Raw genomic sequence first — 20,843 nt, forward strand, 5'->3', positions numbered from 1 at the left:
ATGGGTTGGACACCTGATTGAACTAGAGCTTACAAGTTATCACAAATCAAGTCTGAGATATTAAGGTCAAAATCTAAACTTGCAGAATGAAATGAAAAAAAAAAACACTAGGGTTTATGCTCAAATGCCTCTAGTTACAACGAATCCGTAAATCTTAACCAGTAAAAACATTTGGTTTATTTGTGCAAAGAAAAGTCCCTTAATTAAAACATCTGGGGCCTACTATCACCCAGCATTTGAGCGTGTATCACATTGTTTGATTTTTAGCACTAATGACTTTTCCAAGACCAAGACCAAGACCTTCAAAAGATTCTGTTTTTAAGGAAATGACACTGTCATTGCCAGTGTTGTCAATCAAAAGTGCAAGTGGAAGGGAAATTTCTGCAAAGAAATTAAGCGCAGCCGTAGTTAGTGGGTAGACTTTTCCACATCTTTAGTGCTAACACATCCTACTTATATGTGTACACAATAAAGTAGCAATATCACATTCTTAAGTTACTCAGAAAAAACATACACAATGAAGTCTATTGCCTTTTCAATTGTTTCCCTCTCCATTTTCCTTTTGATTACTTTGTTTCTGATTGCTGCTTCTGATTCTACAGAGGAAGCACATGCTCTTCTTAGATGGAAAGCCAGTTTTCAGAACCAAACTCAGCCTCTCTTGTCTTCATGGTCCATTCTCAATTCAACCAAGACAAGGCATTGCACTTGGTTCGGTGTTTCTTGCAACAATGCTGGAAGTGTCACTATGATTAACCTTACCAGTTGTGGCATACTTGGTACGCTCTATAACTTTTCGTTCTCATCTTTTTCCAATCTCTCATATTTTGATCTTAGCATGAATGCACTCCATGGTTCCATCCCTCCTGAACTCAATCATCTCTCCAACCTCATCCACCTTGATTTGTCGAGGAATAAGTTTTCAGGGCAAATCCCACCTACAATTGGCGAACTAACTCATCTTGAGGCTCTTTTGCTCAATGAGAATCAACTAAATGGCACAATTCCTCAAGAAATAGGTAAGCTAAAGTCCCTCAATAAGCTTAACCTGTATGTCAACATTCTAGGTGGAGCCATTCCAACTTCTTTGGGTAATATGAGCAACTTGTCTAGCTTGAATCTCTATACTAATTCACTATCCGGTTCCATCCCACCAGAACTTGGTGAGCTCTCCAAGCTTGACTACCTTGATTTGTCAATGAATAGTCTTTCGGGGTTAATTCCACCTACAATTGGTTTGTTGACTCATCTTAAGGTCCTTCACTTGTATAAAAATAAGCTAAATGGTTCCATTCCTTGGGAGATAGGAAATATGAGCTCTGTTTATCAGCTAGATGTGAGCAATAATCAACTTAGTGGTCAAATTCCGACATCATTTGATGGTCTAAGAGGTCTCTGTTATCTTTACCTATATGATAACACACTATCTGGCAGCATACCTAAAGAGATTGGAAACTTGACGGCTCTTCTTCACTTGCAGTTGAATGATAATCAACTTAGTGGTTCACTTCCAGCTTTCCTTGAAAACTTGAGCAAGTTAGAGAATTTGCAGCTCAAGCAAAATTTATTTTCTGGGTCCATTCCTGAAGAATTGGGAAGACTGAAGTCTCTTCTTTCATTCGATGTAAGTTATAATGAGTTAAATGGTTCTCTTCCAACTTCATTGGGGAATATAAGCAACTCAAAATTTTTCAGTGTAAGCCATAATAAACTCTCTGGATCCATGCCTCAAGAAATAGGAAACTTGACGAAGTTGATTTTTCTTTCTTTGTTTGAAAACCAGCTCACTGGTCACTTACCCGAAAATGTTTGTAGGGGTAGATTCCTCCAGTATTTTGGCATAAGCAATAACCGTTTTGTAGGCTCAGTGCCCAAAGACATGAGAAATTGCACGAGCTTGACTAGAGTCCGTCTTAATGACAACCAACTAGAAGGAAATATAGATGCAGACTTTGGAGTCTATCCAAATTTGACCTTTGTTGATATAAGCCACAATCGATTTGCTGGAGAAATCTCACCTAAGTGGGGTCAATGCTCACAATTAGCCACTCTATGGATTGCCGGGAATAACATTAGTGGGAAGTTACCACCTGAGATTGAAAAATGGAATCAATTTTATGATCTTGATTTTTCTATGAATCATTTGGATGGGAGGATCCCGAGTGAGTTGGGGAACTTGACTAATTTGGTGAATTTGAGGTTGAATGACAATCATTTTTCTGGTGGTATTCCTCTTGAGGTCGGATCACTTACCAATCTCCAATTTCTCGACTTATCAACAAACAGATTGAGCTATATGCCAGACAGCATTGGAGCTTTGTCGAATCTCCATTACTTGAATTTGAGCTGCAACAAATTCAGCCAAAGAATTCCAAGTCCAATTGGTGAATTAATTCACCTATCTGAACTCGATTTGAGCCATAACTTGCTTATCGGAAAAATACCAACGGAGTTCACCAAGTTGCAAGACTTAGTGATGCTAAATCTTTCCTACAATCATCTTTGGGGTCCTATTCCTTCTAGCAAACCATTTCAAAATGCTCCTGTGGAAGCATTCCAAGGAAACAAAGGCTTGTGTGGAAATGCGAGTGGATTGCAAGCATGTGAACTGCCACTAGAAGTACAAAAACATGGTCTAACAAAGAGCCATAAGATTGTTTTTATAGTTGTGTTTCCTCTGTTAGGAGCACTTGCTCTATCCATTGCAGTAATTTGTGTGTTTCGTAATTTCCGAAAAAAGAAGGGAGACTTAGAGAAGAAGGGAGACTTAGAGAACATCGAGCTATCGATTTCATTGTCAATTTTTGACAGGATAGTAAGATTTGAAGACATCTTGCAAGCAACCAACAACTTTGATGCCATGTATTGTATTGGGGAAGGGGGTCATGGAAGTGTCTACAAAGCTAATCTTCCTTCAGGTGATATTGTAGCTGTGAAAAGATTTCATTGCTTGTATGATAGTCACAATATGGCGGATCAAAAGGAGTTTCATAATGAGGTTAGGACTTTAACAGAGATAAAGCATCGGAATATTGTGAAACTCTATGGCTTCTGCACATATTCAGAACGTGTTTTCTTAGTCTATGATTATCTTCAAAGAGGTAGCTTGGCCGCAATCCTAAGCAACAATGAGGAAGCAAAAGAATTGGACTGGTGTAAGAGGGTGAATGTCGTCAAAGATGTCTCTCACGCTTTGTCTTACATGCACCATGATTTGTCATTGCCAATCATTCATCGAGACATATCGAGCAAAAATATTTTGCTAGACTTGGAATACGAAGCTCATGTTTCTGACTTTGGCACCGCTAAGCTTCTCAAGCAGGACTCATCTAATTGGTCTAAACTAGCTGGAACATATGGATATATTGCACCAGGTAAATTTACACCCTTATGTTATATTGAAATTTAAATGTATATAATCATATTCATTATTCTGTTTTAATCTGCAGAGCTTGCTTACACGATGAAGGTGACTGAAAAGTGTGACGTATATAGCTTTGGAGTGTTGGCACTAGAAGTTCTCAGAGGAAGTCATCCAGGCGATATCATATCAAATGCATCATCTCCATCTGCTACTTTACAAGTTAAACTTAATGATTTGTTAGACCGGCGTCTTTCACCTCCACCACAAAAGGTTCTTGATAAACTGAACTGCATCATGAAGGCGGCCATTTCATGCTTAGATGTGAATCCACGATGTAGGCCAACCATGCACCTCGTTTCTAAGTTACTATCCAACTGAATATATGGAAGTTCATCACGGCTTGTGAAAGGTTTCTTTTACTCCTATTTAGTATTTTCTGAAGTCATCTATTGCTAGTATTATTGTTGGAAATGATTAAAGCTCGGATACTTTCTTTACTGTTAATGATTTTTATTTCTTCTATGATACAAGCCACAGGTTGCTATATATTCATACAAGTTACGTTCATTAAATAACATCTAAATGCCTACAAGTAGGGCATTAATAGTGTATTGGCAAGTCAGATGTATTAGACACCACACGTTACAGTTTTCTTCTTGTTTAAGAAAACTGACTCCAACTTACAGGATTGGGGGTTAAAAATTTGTGGAAACTGTCAAGTTCGGAAAAGTGTAGTACCATTAGTCCTTTGTCAATATGAATTGAGGACACTTGGTTTGGATGATGTTATCCATTCAAATGGATTTACTGTTGGTACTGATATTTACCATTGGTCTGTGTGTGAAGCTGCTGATGGAAACAAAGAGACCTTGCGCTCACTTATTGAGAAGGTATATAATCTGTGTATGTACTTAATAAGGTGAAATTGTTGTTTCAGTTTTCAGGTTAGGTAATTACATTCTTAGATTCTCATGATTTGTGTTTTGAATCTCTGAACAGGAGCCTGGAGGAGGGTTCATCATGGTCTACGTTGATGAAGTCTATGTAAACTTGAATTTTGTCTTCTGAAAGTATTGAAGTTTTGTGCTGTTAAAGGAAGCAGATTATGAGATAACATCTACGAACATATGATGCTAGAACTATATTAGCGTTTGAACAATGAGTAAATAAAATTGTACTTTTACATGTGATCTTTAATTACCAACCAAGAACAAAATAATTGTAATTCCATCAATCAATTTCAAGTGAACCATTATAAATTTTTGTCAAAAGAATAGAGATCAAGATGACAATTAATAAGAGTAATGATAATGATATGATGGACATTTGGCGCATTTTCATCATAACATAGTAGTGCACACACCAACCCCACATGTATGTATTTTGACATTGCATGGAAAGATCAGAAATCTAATTTGATGCTGGACTAAAAAACAAACAAATCAACCTGGACTGAAGGAAAATGTGAGGGATTTTTCTGGGTATATATATGTACATATTGTACTCACATAAGCATCGTATTTACATTTGCACAAGGTGGTAAGGTTTGGCCTAAGCATCACTTTGTCAATGTTGTTGAAGATGACAAACAAATTAGTTTGTCGTCAGGATCCAATGTGGCAGGAAATTCCAGAGCTCCTACACTGGGAAACAAATAAATCTCGACTTGATCAAACATCATCCATCTCAAAAGCTCAAGTATAATTATTGTCAGAACCGATTATCTAACAGTATATAATTATAATGAGCTAAAATTTAACAAAAATAGTTCAAACAAATTTGACTTAAAATGCAATATTTGTAATATGGCAGGTCAAGATGACAGAGCACCTGTAGCAAGACTTGCGTGATTGTAGGTGTAGAAGTCATTGTGGAAGACTTGCTTAATTATAGGTTGACTTATGATTAGCATGATTATAGGAATAGATTTTTCTCTTGACTATTGTATTATAACTACAGCTTCTTTCTCTTGTAAAGATAACTTGAAGTAATAAGGGTTATACATATTGCTCAAACGTACTCTCTGTTTACACAATTTAGTAAAAGATTATATTCTGCCGACATGTATTAACAGCGTTGGTGCAGAGTGCCAGTAATGGCAGGGAGTTCTGCCTTGTAATAAAGGAAATTATGAGCAACTTTTGTGAGGGAAAGTCAGGTAGTAGACTTTCTTTGCTGCTAGCACAACATATATATATATATATAGACACACACAAGAAATATGATATACTTAAAACTACATTGAAAACATACACAATGGGATTGCAAACCTTGAAGAGAGCGTTCACAGTTGTTTCACCATCCATTTTCCTTGTGCTTATTTTGTTTCTTATTGTTGCCTCTGATTCTACTGAGGAAGCAAGTGCTCTTCTTAGATGGAAAGCCAGTCTTCATAACCAAAACCAGCCTCTACTGCCTTCATGGTCCATTGTCAATTCAACCAAAGCGAGTCCTTGCCCTTGGTTCGGAGTTTCTTGCAACAGTGCAGGAAGCATCACTAGCATTAACCTTACAAGTTGTGGCATACACGGTACGCTCTACAACTTCTCATTTTCATATTTCCCCAATCTCTTGTACTTTGATCTTAGTATGAATGACTGCTATGGTTCCATCCCGTCCGAACTCAATCAGCTCTCCAACCTCATCCACCTTGATTTTTCGAGTAATCAATTTTCAGGACAAATGCCGCCTACTCTTGGCCAGCTAACTCATCTTAAGGCTGTTTACCTCTTTGAAAATCAACTAAATGGTTCAATTCCTCAAGAAATTGGTCAGCTAAAGTCCCTCAATGAGCTTGTCCTGTACAGCAACAATCTAGGTGGAGCCATTCCGACTTCTTTAAGCAATTTGAGCAACCTGACTCTCTTGCTTCTGTACAATAATTCGCTCTCTGATTCTATCCCACATGAACTCAGTAAGCTCTCCAAGCTTGACTACCTTGATTTGTCAACTAATAAACTAACAGGGCAAATTCCGCCTGCAATTGGCATGTTAACTCATCTTGAGGTCCTTCAGTTGTATAAAAATCAGCTAAATGGTTCCATTCCTCTGGAAATAGGAAATCTGAAGTTTACTTTGGATCTAGATTTGAGCAACAATCAACTCAGTGGTCAAATTCCAACATCATTCGGTGGTCTAACAAGTCTAACTTCTCTCCTCCTATATAATAATACTCTATCTGGTTCCATACCTAAGGCCATTGGAAACTTGAAGTCTCTTGTCCACTTACAGTTGAGTGGTAATCAACTTAATGGTTCACTTCCAGCTTTCCTCGAAAATTTGAGCAAGTTAGAGGTCATTCAGCTCATGAAAAATGAGCTTTCTGGGTTCATTCCGGAAGGGTTGGGAAAACTAAAGTCCCTTGTTTCCTTGGATTTAAGCGAAAATGAATTAAAGGGTTCTCTTCCAACTTCACTGGGGAATCTAAGCAACTTGAAAAATTTTCAAGTAAGCAATAATCACCTTTCTGGGTTCATTCCTATAGAGTTGGGAAAGCTAAAGTCCCTTGTTTCCTTGAATTTAAGTCAAAATGAGTTGAAGGGTTCTGTTCCAACTTCATTGGGGAATCTAAGCAACTTGGAATTTTTTAGCATAAGCTATAATCATCTTTCTGGGTGCATTCCTGAAGAGTTGGGAAAACTAAAGTCCCTTGTCATCTTCGATGTAAGTGTAAATGCATTAACCTGTTCTGTTCCAACTTCATTGGGGAATCTAAGCAACTTGGAAACTTTCCGTGTGAGAGCTAATCAACTCTCTGGACCCATTCCCCAAGAAATAGGGAATTGGACCAAGTTGCAAAGGCTTGTTTTGGGAGAAAACCTATTCACGGGTTACTTACCCAAAAGTGTTTGTAGTGGCAGATCACTCCAGTATTTTGGCATAAGTAATAACAATTTTGTTGGTGCAATACCCAAAGACACGAAGTACTGCACAAGCTTGTCTAGAATCCGTCTTAACGGCAACCAACTTAAAGGGCATATAGATATAGACTTTGGAGTCGTTCCAAATTTGACGTTCATTGATATAAGCAACAACCAATTTTTTGGAGAAATCTCAACCAAATGGGGTAGATGCTCTCAATTAGCTACTCTATGGATTGCTGGGAATAACATTACTGGTAAGATACCTCCAGAGATTGGAAATTGGACTCAGCTACATGATCTTGATTTTTCTATGAATCACATGGTCGGGGGGATCCCGAGCGAGTCGGGAAAGTTGACTAATTTGTTGAATCTGAGGTTGAATGGAAATAATCTTTTGGTCGTATTCCTCCTGAGTTCGGATCACTTACAGATCTCCAAGTTCTCGACTTATCAGGGAACAGATTGAGCAACATACGTGACAATATCGGAGCCTTGTTGAATCTCCATTACTTGAATTTGAGTTGCAACAACCCAAAACATACTCAAACTAAAATATCAAAACTATATAGATACCTTAACGGAAACTCAACTTCTAAGTTAGTCTAATTAAAAGCAAACTAGTACCGAGACTCGTGCGATGCACGAATAAATAAAAACATTGAAATAGGAAAATAGGAACTTGAAGTCATGTGTAATACATGTATTAGGTAGGCTCTTACAAACTGAACGTCTTATGCAAATAAATCAACCCTGCAATCAAAAGAGAAAACTCAAATGTATCTCCCTTTGGTGACAAAACCCAATACAAAATTGCTAATCGACCGATATAAAAATGAATCTGATACATTGTTTTTTGTGAGATACCCTCACAGATTAATTCTCTATTCCAATACTTGATAAGTTGATCAAACTCATTTTTGGTCGGATTGTTCATGAATTACGGAGTTCCAATTAACTTTACTAAACTCAAAATTAGGAACCTGTCAAGTGTCAACTATGATTTTGTACTTATATGATTTTTCTTTGAGATAACCTTTAAAGACACTTAATCAATGGAATCAAACAATTCAATAACTGGGTCGGTGAACTCCTCAACAAAACTCAATCTAAATTTCATGAACTTCATTAGAGAATCTTCATACTCATTCAAGAAAATACACTTTCAGACTTCAAGTCCCTGTGAATAATATCAACATTGTGAAGATACAAGAAAATAAAGGAGAATAATACTCAATGATATGAGATGACATCATACTCATAAAGGTTGTTAATGTATATTAATAAATGCACATAAACTCATGATCCCACTAATAAAAAGACAATAGTAATGCGTTGTTGCATAATAGTTTCAAATTTCCAATGTATTAAACAACGGAAGCTTAACAAACCTTCTTTTGGTGGTATTTCTTACAACTAAGTCTTAATGCATTGGAAACCATACATCAATTTCCATTAGTAAACTTATTTGAAGAGAAAGCATATGCATACGTGGTTGCTTTCTGGTTTGGGGACCTTTACTTTGGCAATCTTATAAATTAATTTTATTTTTTCGTATCATTTACAATACAAAGCACCAATAAATTCAATCCTTGCAAAGAGCGGTCAGAGATGATTATAGGTTACAATCCCCAAGATCTTCAAGATCACTATGGATCAAAACAACTCTTCCAATATTAGATTTTGGCCCAGATAGTGGAATCTGCAAGTACAAATAAGAGCCTTTTGCTACGAAGACCCTATGTATATCATGTTCAACATGCATAGAAATAAATGCAAACATGAAAGAATACTATAGTGAGATACACTGATAACCTAGTATTCTAGAATGGTAAATATAACATAATAGTGATTGCACCACACATACTGTCTACACATTTTATCATATCTTACAAAATCATAAAATAAAAAAAATAAAAAAGGAATATGATAGAAATTTTAGATTTTTCTATCAACAGAAGATAACGCTGGATCAAACATTTTCATCTAAGCATAGAGATTGACTTCAGTCCACCCATTTGGCATCCTGAAGATAACAGAAGTGAGGCTGGGGAAATCCTTGAGGTTTGGGCTTTGGTAATGTGTTTTGTGGTGATTTTGGTAGAAACATTTATCTGGTTCTCAAAGGCCCTGTGTGGAAAAGTAGCTGGGAACCCGTTCAGGAGGAGGATTGATATGCAGCTAGAACCTCTTCCACCCTACAGAAAAAAGGCGCCAAGAGAAGGCCATGTCTCATGTTTTGACTGAGAATGCAATGAGCACATATTAACCTGTAAAATGGTTTGAAAAATCATAGAAAGTACGCACATGATATCATGTTTTGAAAACAACATTACCCCATGATGCAACCCTGAGTGGCAACGCGCATGACTTTGGCCCTATTTGTGACCTCCGACTCTCTAATGGTTATAGCATCCTCCAGCACCCTCCTTGGGAGCAGTAAACCACAGAAAAAGAAGGTTGTTTACCACTGAAAGCAAGTTTTTACTTTTATCTTTTACATATATATAGAGTGACTGATATTGGAAGATCTGATATGACCTTATTCACAACACTTAGAGGTGTTATCAATCATTTAAAAATCTCATTGCACTTTCATGGTGGATATGGGAAACCTCACAAAAGCACAACTTCTCAAGTACTAAAAAACATCCTTGAGAAGTTCTTGGCTTGGAGACCATTAGTTAATGACTTTCCTCGAAAATAATTGCCTTCATCAGAAAGAATGTAAGAAAATTCAGGTTGTACCAGACTGTGAAGGGGAAAAAAAGAAAGGAAAAAAAACCCCCATGACCTGAGGGCTTCAATGTAATCTAACTTTCTATTAGCAATTATGATTTTTCATTAATTAGCAAATTATTTGACGCAGTGAAACCATATTGTTTGCAGGAGGGAAAAACTATAAAAACATAATCCATGATTCCTTTATGATATAAGACATTTTCAAAGTAAAAAAAAATGATAGATGAATTATTCAAGAACTCCTTATACTCAGCATACAAATATTATATGTAGATCGTTTTGGTTCTTCCATGCTTTAAAAAATCTAAGCTAACAGACATACCATAGAATTTGAGTTTAGAGCCTCCAACTGTCCTGGAAAACCATAAAACACCACATTAAGATCGAACAATTTTCAACTTTTACGACTCTTGTTTTCACCGTTTGCTTGCCTCTTACCTCTTTCTTTCACTACCTTCGCCCGTGGCCTTAATTCGGTATAGATGAACCATTGATACTTGCTTCCTACCAGAGGCGGGAGGCACCGTCATGATCTCTTCGTCACTCTCCAAACCTGGTTTCACAACCCAGCAACAATTAACACAATAGAGTTCAGATTTTTCAAAAAAAAATGTCAACAAAGGGAATGGTGCGAATAATGGAGAATTTTATCAAAGAAGCGATTATCAGCAAATTAAACTCATAACAAACCAAAAATCACAGAGAGGTTGCAAGATGAATAACAGGGATCCAGGAGCAAACAAAACCCACTTAAGATTCAATCATACAATGCCATGATTTTTTTTAGGGGAAAAATCAGATCAATCAATGCAATAAAAAGAAATTTTGGATTCAATTGGACACCTGATTCATCCTCAAGAACACCAAATTAAACACCCAAGAATCAATCATACACAAGCTAAGCTCTTGCAAAGGGACACAATATCAAATGAAAATAAAAATAAAAAAACAATCAAAACAAACAGAAATCGTCTAGACACCATTGCACGGCTTGGGAAAAAGCGTTTTGTCGCTTTCTTCAGCGGAAAGTTCACGGGAGAGGGGAAGAAACCAATCGTCCATGGGTCTTCCACTGGTCCGTTAACCTACAGAGAAGAAGAGGCAGACGGAAAGGTTACTGGTAAGAAAAAAAATATATTTTTGGTTGATATCTCTATTATATCGGTATATGCTATTATCTTCTATATTTTTAATTTAAAAATATTTGAATTTATTAGAAGGCTTAAGGCTTGTGCTTTAGAGGATTTTAGGAAGAAAAAAAACTGTTAGTTAGTATTCTCTATTATATTCTATTATCCTATACCTTGATTTAAGAATATTTGAATGCTTTTTGAAATACAACTGAGAAAAATGATTCTCATTTGAATAAGAACTTTGGACATATGAATGTTGTTTACAATTTAAAAAGTGAAAAAAGATAAAGGAAATTTTAAATGGTTGTTAGAAGAAAATGGATGGAAAATTAAATTTATTTATGGTTATAATTAAGCAATTAAAAGATAATGATGATTAAAATATCTGAAAAATAATAAAAGTTAAAAAATCTGGAAAAAATCGTGGAAGTTTTGGGAGGGAAAAAAAAGTGAAGGTGTATTCTACTTTTATGTATATATAGATAGACTAGATACCAATAAGAATATAAATACTAAATAAATATTAGTTGGTCCAAATTAGCTGGCACACCTGGATATGTCGCACCAGGTAAATATGTATCCTTGTTATTTAAAATTAAATTGTTATCTTATTCACCATTTTTTCTCTCAACAGAGCTGGCTTACAAAATGGAGGTTATTAAAAAATGTGACGTATATAGTTTTGGAGTGTTAGCACTAGAAGTTATCAGAGGGAATCATCCAGGTGATATCATGTCGAATGCATCATCTTCAACTGCTACTTTCCAAGTAGAACTCAATGATTTGTTAGACCAACGCCTTCCACCTCCTCGTCAAATAAAGGTTCTTAACAAACTGAACCTCATCGTGAAGTTGGCCGTTTCATGCTTAGATGTCAATCCACAAAGTAGGTCGACCATGTGCCACATTTCTCAGTTATCATCCGCCTGAATTTCATCCTCACGTGCTTCTAAGATGAAATCTTTCTGGGAAGATCATGATCATGGCTTGTGGATGGGTTTTGTTTTACTCCGATAGATTATTTTTGAGCCATGATCTATTGCTAGTTTTGTTGTTGCAAATGCTATGCATAACTACTAAAATGTTATTTTTTACAAGCTATCACCAATAAAGATTGATAAATTATTGCTCAGATACTCTCTTTACTGTTAACAATCAACTTATCAACAAAGACCCACAGAATATTTGGACATGCAGCATATGAACTTATAAAGTATGGGGCTGGAAAGTGGCAGGAAATTGCAACAATCTCTGTAGAAACCCCTTTAATGCAAAACAAAATGAAATAGCTTATGGAAAGAAAATTAGGTAATAGTAAGAAATGGATTGACTAACCTGAGAAGCAGAGATTGCGAACCCAATTTCTCTGTATATCAACAAGTTTACACTGACATGACATCTTGAAGAAGTGCGACTCCGTAGCGGATTTTCAAGGCCCTTAACCCATTCTCAACCCTAAAACAATAAACTGCAAAATAATTCACACCTAGCTAACCCTACTATTGGAGAATATCCTGTGAATATATGTCATTATTGTATACTTATTTGTTACCTAAATTAGTGGTGGTAGTTAAGGATAATATTGTATAGGTGTGTGTTAAGGTCTTGATGATAGTATAGGCATATATTTAGGCTGACTTCATGGAAGAGACGGGATTTATAGAACCCTTCCTCCATATATACATGTACTCTGCCTGTGATATATACAACTAAGAATATTATTTGGTTTTCAATTTCTTCATGGTATCGGAGCAATGATATTTATCTCTTGCTTTTGCTTACCAGATTCTTGTTATGACAGACAAGAAGATTGTTGTTACTACTGAAGGTTCAAAGGAGGTTTTGCCTCAGTCCAATGTTGTTGATTTTGAGGCCAACACATCTCAACGATTGAGTTCAGCTTTGCTCAATGAATTCAATTATCTTCCTTGGTCGAGGGCTATTACTATTGCTCTTGGTGGGAGATCAAAGTTGGGGTTTATTAACGGCACTACAAAGTCTCCAGATGAGAGTTCACTCGAGTATGAGGCATGGCGGTCCAAAGATCAACTGGTCATGTCCTGGATTCTCAATTCAATGGAACGTCATCTTGCTGAGATTTTTAGTTATTCCAAGTCTTCCGTGGATCTTTGGAATGCGGTTCAAAACATGTATGGCAATCAGAACAACTCAACCCTGATTTTTCAGATTCATCGGGACATTGCTAATTTTGGGCAAATATTGGGCAGTTTGAAAAGCTTGTGGAACAAACTAGAGGTATATCGACCTCATACCACTGATGCTGCTATCCTGCGAAAAAGGACAGAAGAGGATCAGATTTTCTAGCTTTTGGCAAGTCTTAGCCCATGTTTTGAGGACTTGCAAAGCCATATTTTGATGAGCTCTGAATTGCCATCCTTGAAGTCTGTATGTGCTACTATCCAACGTGAAGAAGTTCGTCGGAAGGTTATGAATCGTGATCTCAATTCTAGCACTTCAGAGGTGCGCGCTTTTGTCGCTCGTCCCTCCTCTGAAGAAAAGACCTACAAGGAGATGAAGCCAAGGTTTGCAAAGGATCAGAGAGGATCTCAGAAATGAACTACTGACCATAAAGCTCATCTTGCTACACACTCCATCGAGTCTTTTTCTTCGAACCTGGTTGCTTTACTAAATGATTTTGCTAGTTATCTACACGGCAGGCATGGGCAAGGAAAAATACAAGATGGAACGGTTATCGGACAAGATCAGCATACAGCTCTGCTCAGCCAGTTTGCTGCTTTTCTGGCTGATGCCGACCCAGAAACTAGTCAAGGTATTATGAGTGCTTTTATGACTACTTTAGAGATTGGTATTATGCATGATTTTTGGGTTGTTGATTCTATCGCCACATATCACATGTCAAATAAAATAACCAACATATGTGATTTTAATCATTTTTCCACTCCCAATTTTGTCTCTGTAGCTAATGGGAAGAGTGCTCCTGTGAAGGGTAAAGGAAAAATTAAACTGCTTTCGGATACAGTAAAGTCTGATGTCTTATACGTTCCTTCGTTTCCTTTTCAGTTGCTTTCTGTTCGAAAATCGATCTCTTCTCTGAATTGTGAAGTCATATTTACTCCTTCTAAGGTTGTTTTTCAAGACCTCGTCACCAAGAAGATGATTGGTGAAGGTTTCTACTTGCATGGACTCTATTATTTTTCACCTAATTCTCGGGTCTCCAAGGGACTTCAGGCCATTTCTACTCCATCACCTGAGCATTTTTTGTGGCATCGTCATTTAGCACATCCTTCAGAATTTGTTCTTAGCAAAATAAATCCAGCTCTCGCTAAAGAACCTCTCAATTGTGAGATTTGTCATTTTTCCAAGTCGTCTAGGCTTCCTTTTAATTTGTCATCTTCTCGAACTACTAAGGCGTTTGAACTTGTACATTCAGATGTCTGGGGCCCTTTTGCTCCTTCTCTTGATGGTTTTAAATATTTTGTAACCTTTATTGATGACTATTCTAGGGTTACTTGGGTGTATTTGTTGAAAACTAAGGGAGAAGTATTCAAGTATTTCAAGGATTTTCATATGTTGGTTACTACTCAATTTTTAGCTCATATTAAAATATTTCGATCTGATAATGGCATAGAATTTATGTCCCATGACATGACACAATATTTAATCTCTAACGGCATATTGCATCAGAGTAGCTGTGTTGGTATCCCTCAACAAAACGGGGTTGCAGAACGTAAAAATCGTGATTTGCCAGAAAAAACTCGAGCAATAATGCTTCAAATGAATGTTCCGAAACATTTTTGGTCCCATGGAGTACTTACAGCTGCTTATCTTGTTAATCGCTTACCTAGTCGTGTGCTAGATTTTCAATCTCCTCTTGAAGTATTGCAGGACAAAAGGCTGGATTTATCTCATCTGAAGATATTTGGTTGCACGTGTTTTGTGCATTTACCAGCTGTTCATCGTGACAAGCGAGCAATAAAATGCATCTTCCTGGGCTATTCTAAAACTAAAAAGGGGTACAAATGTTATGATGCTACTTCCCAGAAATTATATGTCACTAGAGATGTCCGTTTTGTTGAAACCACACCCTACTTTGCCACTTCAAGTCAGAGGGAGATATTGCCAGAATTATTTCCTCTCCCTAGTATTGATTCTAGTGATATGCAGACTAATGAATTGCTTGCCAATAACCTGGAGAAGGATCAGGATACATTGGGGTCTCCTTCTCCTCTTATGGTGTCATCTGACAACTCCACGCAAGCTCATGAACTCACAGCCCAGGAAGTGACAACTGAACTCAGCGTGCAGGATCCACCTATTCTTAGACGGAATCCTCCACGGCAGCGCCAGTTGCCAACATAGTTGCATGATTTTGTCACGTATACAGCCAGGTATCCAATCCATAATGTTTTGACTTATCAGCGATTGTCTCCCATGCATATTGCTTTTCTTACAGCAATATCCGATGCTCATGAGCCTAAGAATTTTCAAGAAGCTCAAACCCAAGTTGTTTGGCAGAAAGCCATGAATGAAGAGCTCAAAGTTCTTGCCAAAAATCATACCTGGAGTATAGTTCCACTCCCTCAAGGCAAACATGCAGTGGTAGTCATTGGGTTTTTAAAACCAAATTCAACTCTGATGGGTCTATTGACAGACCTAAGGCACGTCTCGTTGCTCAAGGTTTTACTCAAAAATTTGGTGTCAATTACAAGGAGACATTTGCACCAGCTGCAAAGATGACTACTGTACGTGTTTTATTATTCGTGGCTATCAATTATGGATGGTCCCTGTTCCAAATGGATGTGAAAAATGCGTTCTTGCATGGTGACCTCAAAGAAGAAGTGTTTATGAAGCTTCCTCTTGGACATCCTCAAAGTGGAAATCCGAGACTGGTTTGCCAACTTCATAAATCTATTTATGGCTTGAAACAAAGTCCACATGCATGGCATCCAAAACTGAGTTCAGCCCTTGAAGTTCTCGGATTTAATAGAAGTTTGGCAAATTCTTCTTTGTATGTCCGCCTTGGTACAGTTGACAAATTGATGGCGCTTATATATGTGGATGATCTTATTATTACAGGAAATCATGTTGATTCTATTGCCCAGCTAAAGAAGAGTCTCCAGCAACAATTTCCTATTAAGGATCTTGGTGCCTTGGAGTATTTTCTTGGAATCGAAATGGCGGCATCTAGCAAAGGATTATTTCTTAATCAGCGCAAATATATACTTGATCTCCTACAGGATGCAAATATGTTGCATACTAAACCCGCTGCCACTCCAGTTGATAGCAAATTGAAACTTGATTCTTCAGGAGAAAATCTTGATACGACTAGTTATTATCAGAAGCTCATTGGTAAGCTTATTTACTTGACTATCACATGACCTGATATTACCTTTGCGGTTAGTCTTGTTAGTCAACACATGCATGCTCCTACTGTTCAGCATCTTTGTATGGTGAAACGTATTATGCGGTATTTAAAAGGCACTATTGATCATGGCATAGTGATGTCTCGTAATGGCCATACCGATATTATTGGGTACACTGATTCAGATTGGGCAGGTAATAATCTTGATCGTCAGTCTACCACGGGTTATTGCATGTTCGTTGGCGACAATTTGGTTTCTTGGAAGAGCAAAAAACAGCATGTGGTAGCTCGTTCTAGCGCTGAAGCAGAATATCGTGCTATGACTTCCGCAGCTTGTGAACTAATATGGCTTAAAGGTCTTCTTGCTGATTTGGGTTTTCCAAGCGTTACTCCTGTTAGAGATGTGTATTTTATATATTTTTAGTATAAAAGGGTAGTATGGTCTTCTCTTCATTCTCTTGTCTATATACTCATGTATTACTCATTTGTTACACAATTTCATATCTATTATCATGGTATCGAGCTGAGTTTTTTTTTTCCTACAATTTTTTTTCGTGCGGCACTCTTCTCCGACGAGCTCCTCCCAGTGCGCCACTGTTCCCAGCTCTCTCAGCCCAGCTCCGGCGAGATCTCGACAGATCTCTGCTGTCTGCCGACCAGCACTGCCCAGTTCGGTGCTCTCTGCGGCCGCTGTTCTCAGCTCTCTCAGTCCAGCTCCGGCGAGATCTCTGCTGCCGACCAGCATTGCCCAGTTCTCTGCCGACCAGCTTTGGTCCACTCTGCCAACCCAGCTGCCAACTCCCAGCTCCGATCTCTCAGCTGCTGGCGAGCTTCTTCTAGTGCGCCTCTACTCTCATCTCTCTCGGCCCAGTTCTCTGCCGACCAGCACTGTCCAGATCGGTGCTCTCTGCCTCGTTTGGTCCACTCTGCCAACCCAGCCAGATCTGTTTTTTTTTTATCTTCTGACGTTGCAGTTTGGCCCTCCATATTTCTGAAATTGCAATTTGGTCCCTCCAGCTTTCTGACATTGCAGTTTGATCCCTCCAGCTTTCTGACATTGCAGTTTGGCCCTCCATATTTCTGAAATTGCAGTTTGGTCCCTCCAGCTTTCTGACATTGCAGTTTGGTCCCTCCAGCTTTCTGACATTGCAGTTTGGTCCCTCCAGCTTTCTGAACTTACAGTTTAGTCCCTACAGATTTTTTTTTTAAATTGTAGTTTGTATTGATGGCAACTCTTGGTGCTGATTTTCCACCTTTGACGGGGACTGGTTCCTCTGCCACTCGGTCTTTGTCGACCTCGGCTGCATCATCGACGACCGTTGGTTTGACCACCCTTGACCTTCCTCGGGATTTTCTTCCCACTTCGACTGATTTTCGGCTCACCTCAGCCGGTGACTGGCCTACTTGGAGTGCCACGGTTCGTAATGCCTTGTTTGGCCGAGGGCTCTTATCTTATCTCACAGATGGTCCACCTGCTGATGGTTCTGATGATGTTTTAACTGCTTGGACTCTTCGAACTAACCGGGTCTCCAGTTATCTGATTGAGTCTCTCGACCCGGCTCTCCGTCCTGATCTAGTTACTCAAGCTGCCCATGTTGTTTGGAGATCTCTTACCGCTCGTTTTGTTGAGCGCAGTGGGGCTCGTCAGTATTCACTTCTCACTCAGGCTGCTACTGCTCGTCAGGATGATCGGTCTATTCAGCAGTTCTATCACCACATGCGTGGTTTTTTGGCGTGAGTTGGAGGTTTTTCTCCCTGCTGGCAGTCATATTGCTGCTGATGTGATTTTTTGGGATATGCGTCACATGTACGAGTTTCTGATGGCTCTCCGCCCCGAGTTTGGTCCTCTGGTTGGTCAGCTTATACATCGCGACCCCCCTCCCAGCCTCGAGACTGCAGTTACTGAGTTAGTCGCCGAGGAGACTCGTCTTCGCCTACTAGGTGGGGTCAAGTCTACTCCTGCACCCTCTGCTTTCTCAGCCACTGGTATGTCTAGTACTTGGATTTTTGACTCTGGGGTCTCTCATCATATGACCTCTGATGCCTGATTGGACCTCTATTTTGAGGTTCTAGTGTCCTTTAATTAGGATGTTCTAGCACTTAGTTAATGTATTTGATTGCATTTTAGCTTAATTTTACACTTACAAATGTTTCCCCTTGGTTTTGTAGGAATCGGACCTTGTTCGGGCAAGTTGGAGCACTTTTTGGGCACTTTTTGCTGTGAGGTGTCGGGACACTTCCCAAGGTGTCCGGACACTTACCGTCCGGACACCCACAGTACCCGTCCGGACGCTTTCTTCACAAATTGAGACAGAGGCTTCAAAGTTGATGGACGGATGAAGTGTCCGGACACCCGTCCGGACACCACCGCGGAACTGCAATTTTCCTGCACAACATTTCAAGGGCATTTGGGGTAAATCATGTATATAACCAATGGGGAACGTTTGTATAAGGGTAGTTAGGTATTTTCAATGGTAAAAGGAGGAGAAAACTCTAAGATTTCTTCTTACTTCACACAATTCATCTTCTCCAACTTCTTGCCTCCATTGTTTTCTCTCTACTTCTCTCTCTAAGTTTTTCTTGGTTTTTCGTGATTTTGTTTGTAAACATTGATTTTCATCTATAAAATTGATGTTTATACCCATTATGATGAGTGGCTAAGTTCTCTTTCTAGTTTCTAGTCCCAAACGGTGGGTGCTCGGTTTCAATTACTCAAGGTATGTTCATGGAATTGTAGTTTTGATTTTGCTCCTTTAATTTCGTGGTTGTGTGATTGGATCTATGGAGATGACATATTTGATTGTATCTTTGGATTGTCTAGTCTAGGGATTGCATCTAATGTGTTTGATTGAGAATTGTTAAACCCATTGCATGATTTCCTTAATTAATTGAGTTTTCCATAACATAGCTATTAATTATGTGTATTGATGATGGGGTTTTGGGTTAAATTAGGAATATGCATGGGAGAGTTATGGTTAATTGATCTTTGAGTGTGAAACTAGGGTGTTAGCCAAGCCAAGCCCCAAGGGGGAACATTAATTCATAATATTAGGTGCTTATCCCTTTGCGTTCATCGTAGATTAAGAGACCCGATGGCCTACATGTATGAATTGAAGTCTTATAACCCAATTCCCTTTGCATATGTATGATTGATAGTATCACACAATGCATTGTGTATGGTTGTGTGTGTTTGCAATGATACCTTGAGTATGAGAACCGAGTAACCACCGGGACGGACTAGAGACTAGGTTTTTAATTAATTGTTTTAAATTCAATTTGTGCTTACTTTGATTACAAAATCGCTCATGCTACCGAGTCATTCGGCCCATTTCTTTTGCTTGCTTTTATTTGATATTCATTGTGTTTTATTAGTGTTAGCTAGTCATTTGCATATCATTCACTTCAAATTTACATTGCTTCCTCGTGGATCGATACCGGACTCACCGGTTTATTACTTGACGATACCCTACACTTGGGGTAAGTACACACACACACTTTGGTGTCGGTCAATGCCTCACTGTTGACTGATTGTAGTCCCGCACCTCCTATTCCCTCTATTTACACTGCTGATGGTTCTCCATTGAGAGTTTCTCAGGCTGGCTCTATTACTACTACCTCAGAGCCCTCAGGACATCTCTAACAACTCCTATGAAATTGTTTTGTGATAACCAGGCTGCCACGCATATTGCTGCCAACCCAGTGTTTCACGAAAGAACGAAACACATTGAAGTGGATTGTCACTACATTCGTCAGCAAGTTCACACAAAGCTTATCCAAACTCAGTATGTGCGTACCCATAATCAATTGGCTGATGTGTTCACAAAAATCCTACCATCACTCAGTTTCACCGTCTATTCCGCAAACTTGGTTCCATCGATCCTCTCGATCCAGCTTGAGCGGGAGTATTGGAGAATATCCTGTGAATATATGTCATTATTGTATACTTATTTGTTACCTAAATTAGTGGTGGTAGTTAAGGATAATATTGTATAGGCGTGTGTTAAGGTCTTGATGATTGTATAGGCATATATTTAGGCTGACTTCATGGAAGAGATGGGATTTATAGCTGTAACCCTTCCTCCATATATACATGTACTCTGCCTATGATATATACAACTGAGAATATTACTTGGTTCTCAATTTCTTCACCTACATGGCTTGAAAGAACCAAACATTAAGAAGGAAAAGACAAGATTTGTGTATCAATAGGACTTACTCAATTGTCTGGATTGAGCGATTCATTGAATCACACGAAGAAGTTATCCCACTGAGAGAAAGAATTTGAGTTGACGGAGAAATTTTCCTGGCTGTATGTGCCATTTCTTCTTCAAAGTCTCTTCGTTCCATGTCGCAGGCTCAGACGTTCACTTGTATTGTATGAGAAGCCTCGAGAGCTTCCA

The 20,843-nt window shown here is 38.5% G+C and overlaps 2 protein-coding genes and 1 long non-coding RNA gene across 3 annotated transcripts; 2 read left to right on the plus strand and 1 right to left on the minus strand.

Moving 5' to 3' along the window:
• The first annotated feature begins 479 nt into the window (after positions 1–479).
• LOC120009890 (probable leucine-rich repeat receptor-like protein kinase At1g35710) lies at positions 480–4,949 on the plus strand. Its single transcript, XM_038860616.1, has 4 exons — positions 480–3,374; positions 3,450–3,773; positions 4,211–4,254; positions 4,364–4,949. The coding sequence occupies exons 1-2, from the start codon at positions 518–520 to the stop codon at positions 3,740–3,742; spliced, it is 3,150 nt and encodes a 1,049-aa protein (XP_038716544.1). The 5' UTR covers positions 480–517; the 3' UTR covers positions 3,743–3,773; positions 4,211–4,254; positions 4,364–4,949.
• LOC120009892 lies at positions 4,584–20,814 on the minus strand. The gene is made up of 3 exons (XR_005470759.1): positions 20,660–20,814; positions 12,435–12,554; positions 4,584–5,007 (listed from the first exon to the last, which is right to left on the minus strand). It is a non-coding gene; the product is annotated as an uncharacterized LOC120009892 (long non-coding RNA).
• On the plus strand, positions 5,081–7,750 carry LOC120009891 (probable leucine-rich repeat receptor-like protein kinase At1g35710). The gene has a single exon (XM_038860617.1). It carries the CDS (start codon positions 5,495–5,497, stop codon positions 7,691–7,693), a length of 2,199 nt encoding a protein of 732 aa, XP_038716545.1. The 5' UTR covers positions 5,081–5,494; the 3' UTR covers positions 7,694–7,750.
• Positions 20,815–20,843: the final 29 nt, after the last annotated feature.

The sequence above is a fragment of the Tripterygium wilfordii genome, chromosome 11 (assembly GCF_013401445.1).
Source record: "Tripterygium wilfordii isolate XIE 37 chromosome 11, ASM1340144v1, whole genome shotgun sequence".
In the NCBI taxonomy this organism is placed as follows: Eukaryota; Viridiplantae; Streptophyta; class Magnoliopsida; order Celastrales; family Celastraceae; genus Tripterygium; species Tripterygium wilfordii.

Coding starts and splice junctions, on each gene's coding strand:
- LOC120009891 (XM_038860617.1), top strand. CDS start 5,495: ATGAGCAACTTTTGTGAGGGAAAGTCAGGTAGTAGACTTTCTTTGCTG.
- LOC120009890 (XM_038860616.1), top strand. CDS start 518: ATGAAGTCTATTGCCTTTTCAATTGTTTCCCTCTCCATTTTCCTTTTG. Junction 3,375..3,449: donor ATATGGATATATTGCACCAG/GTAAATTTACAC, acceptor TTTAATCTGCAG/AGCTTGCTTACACGATGAAG.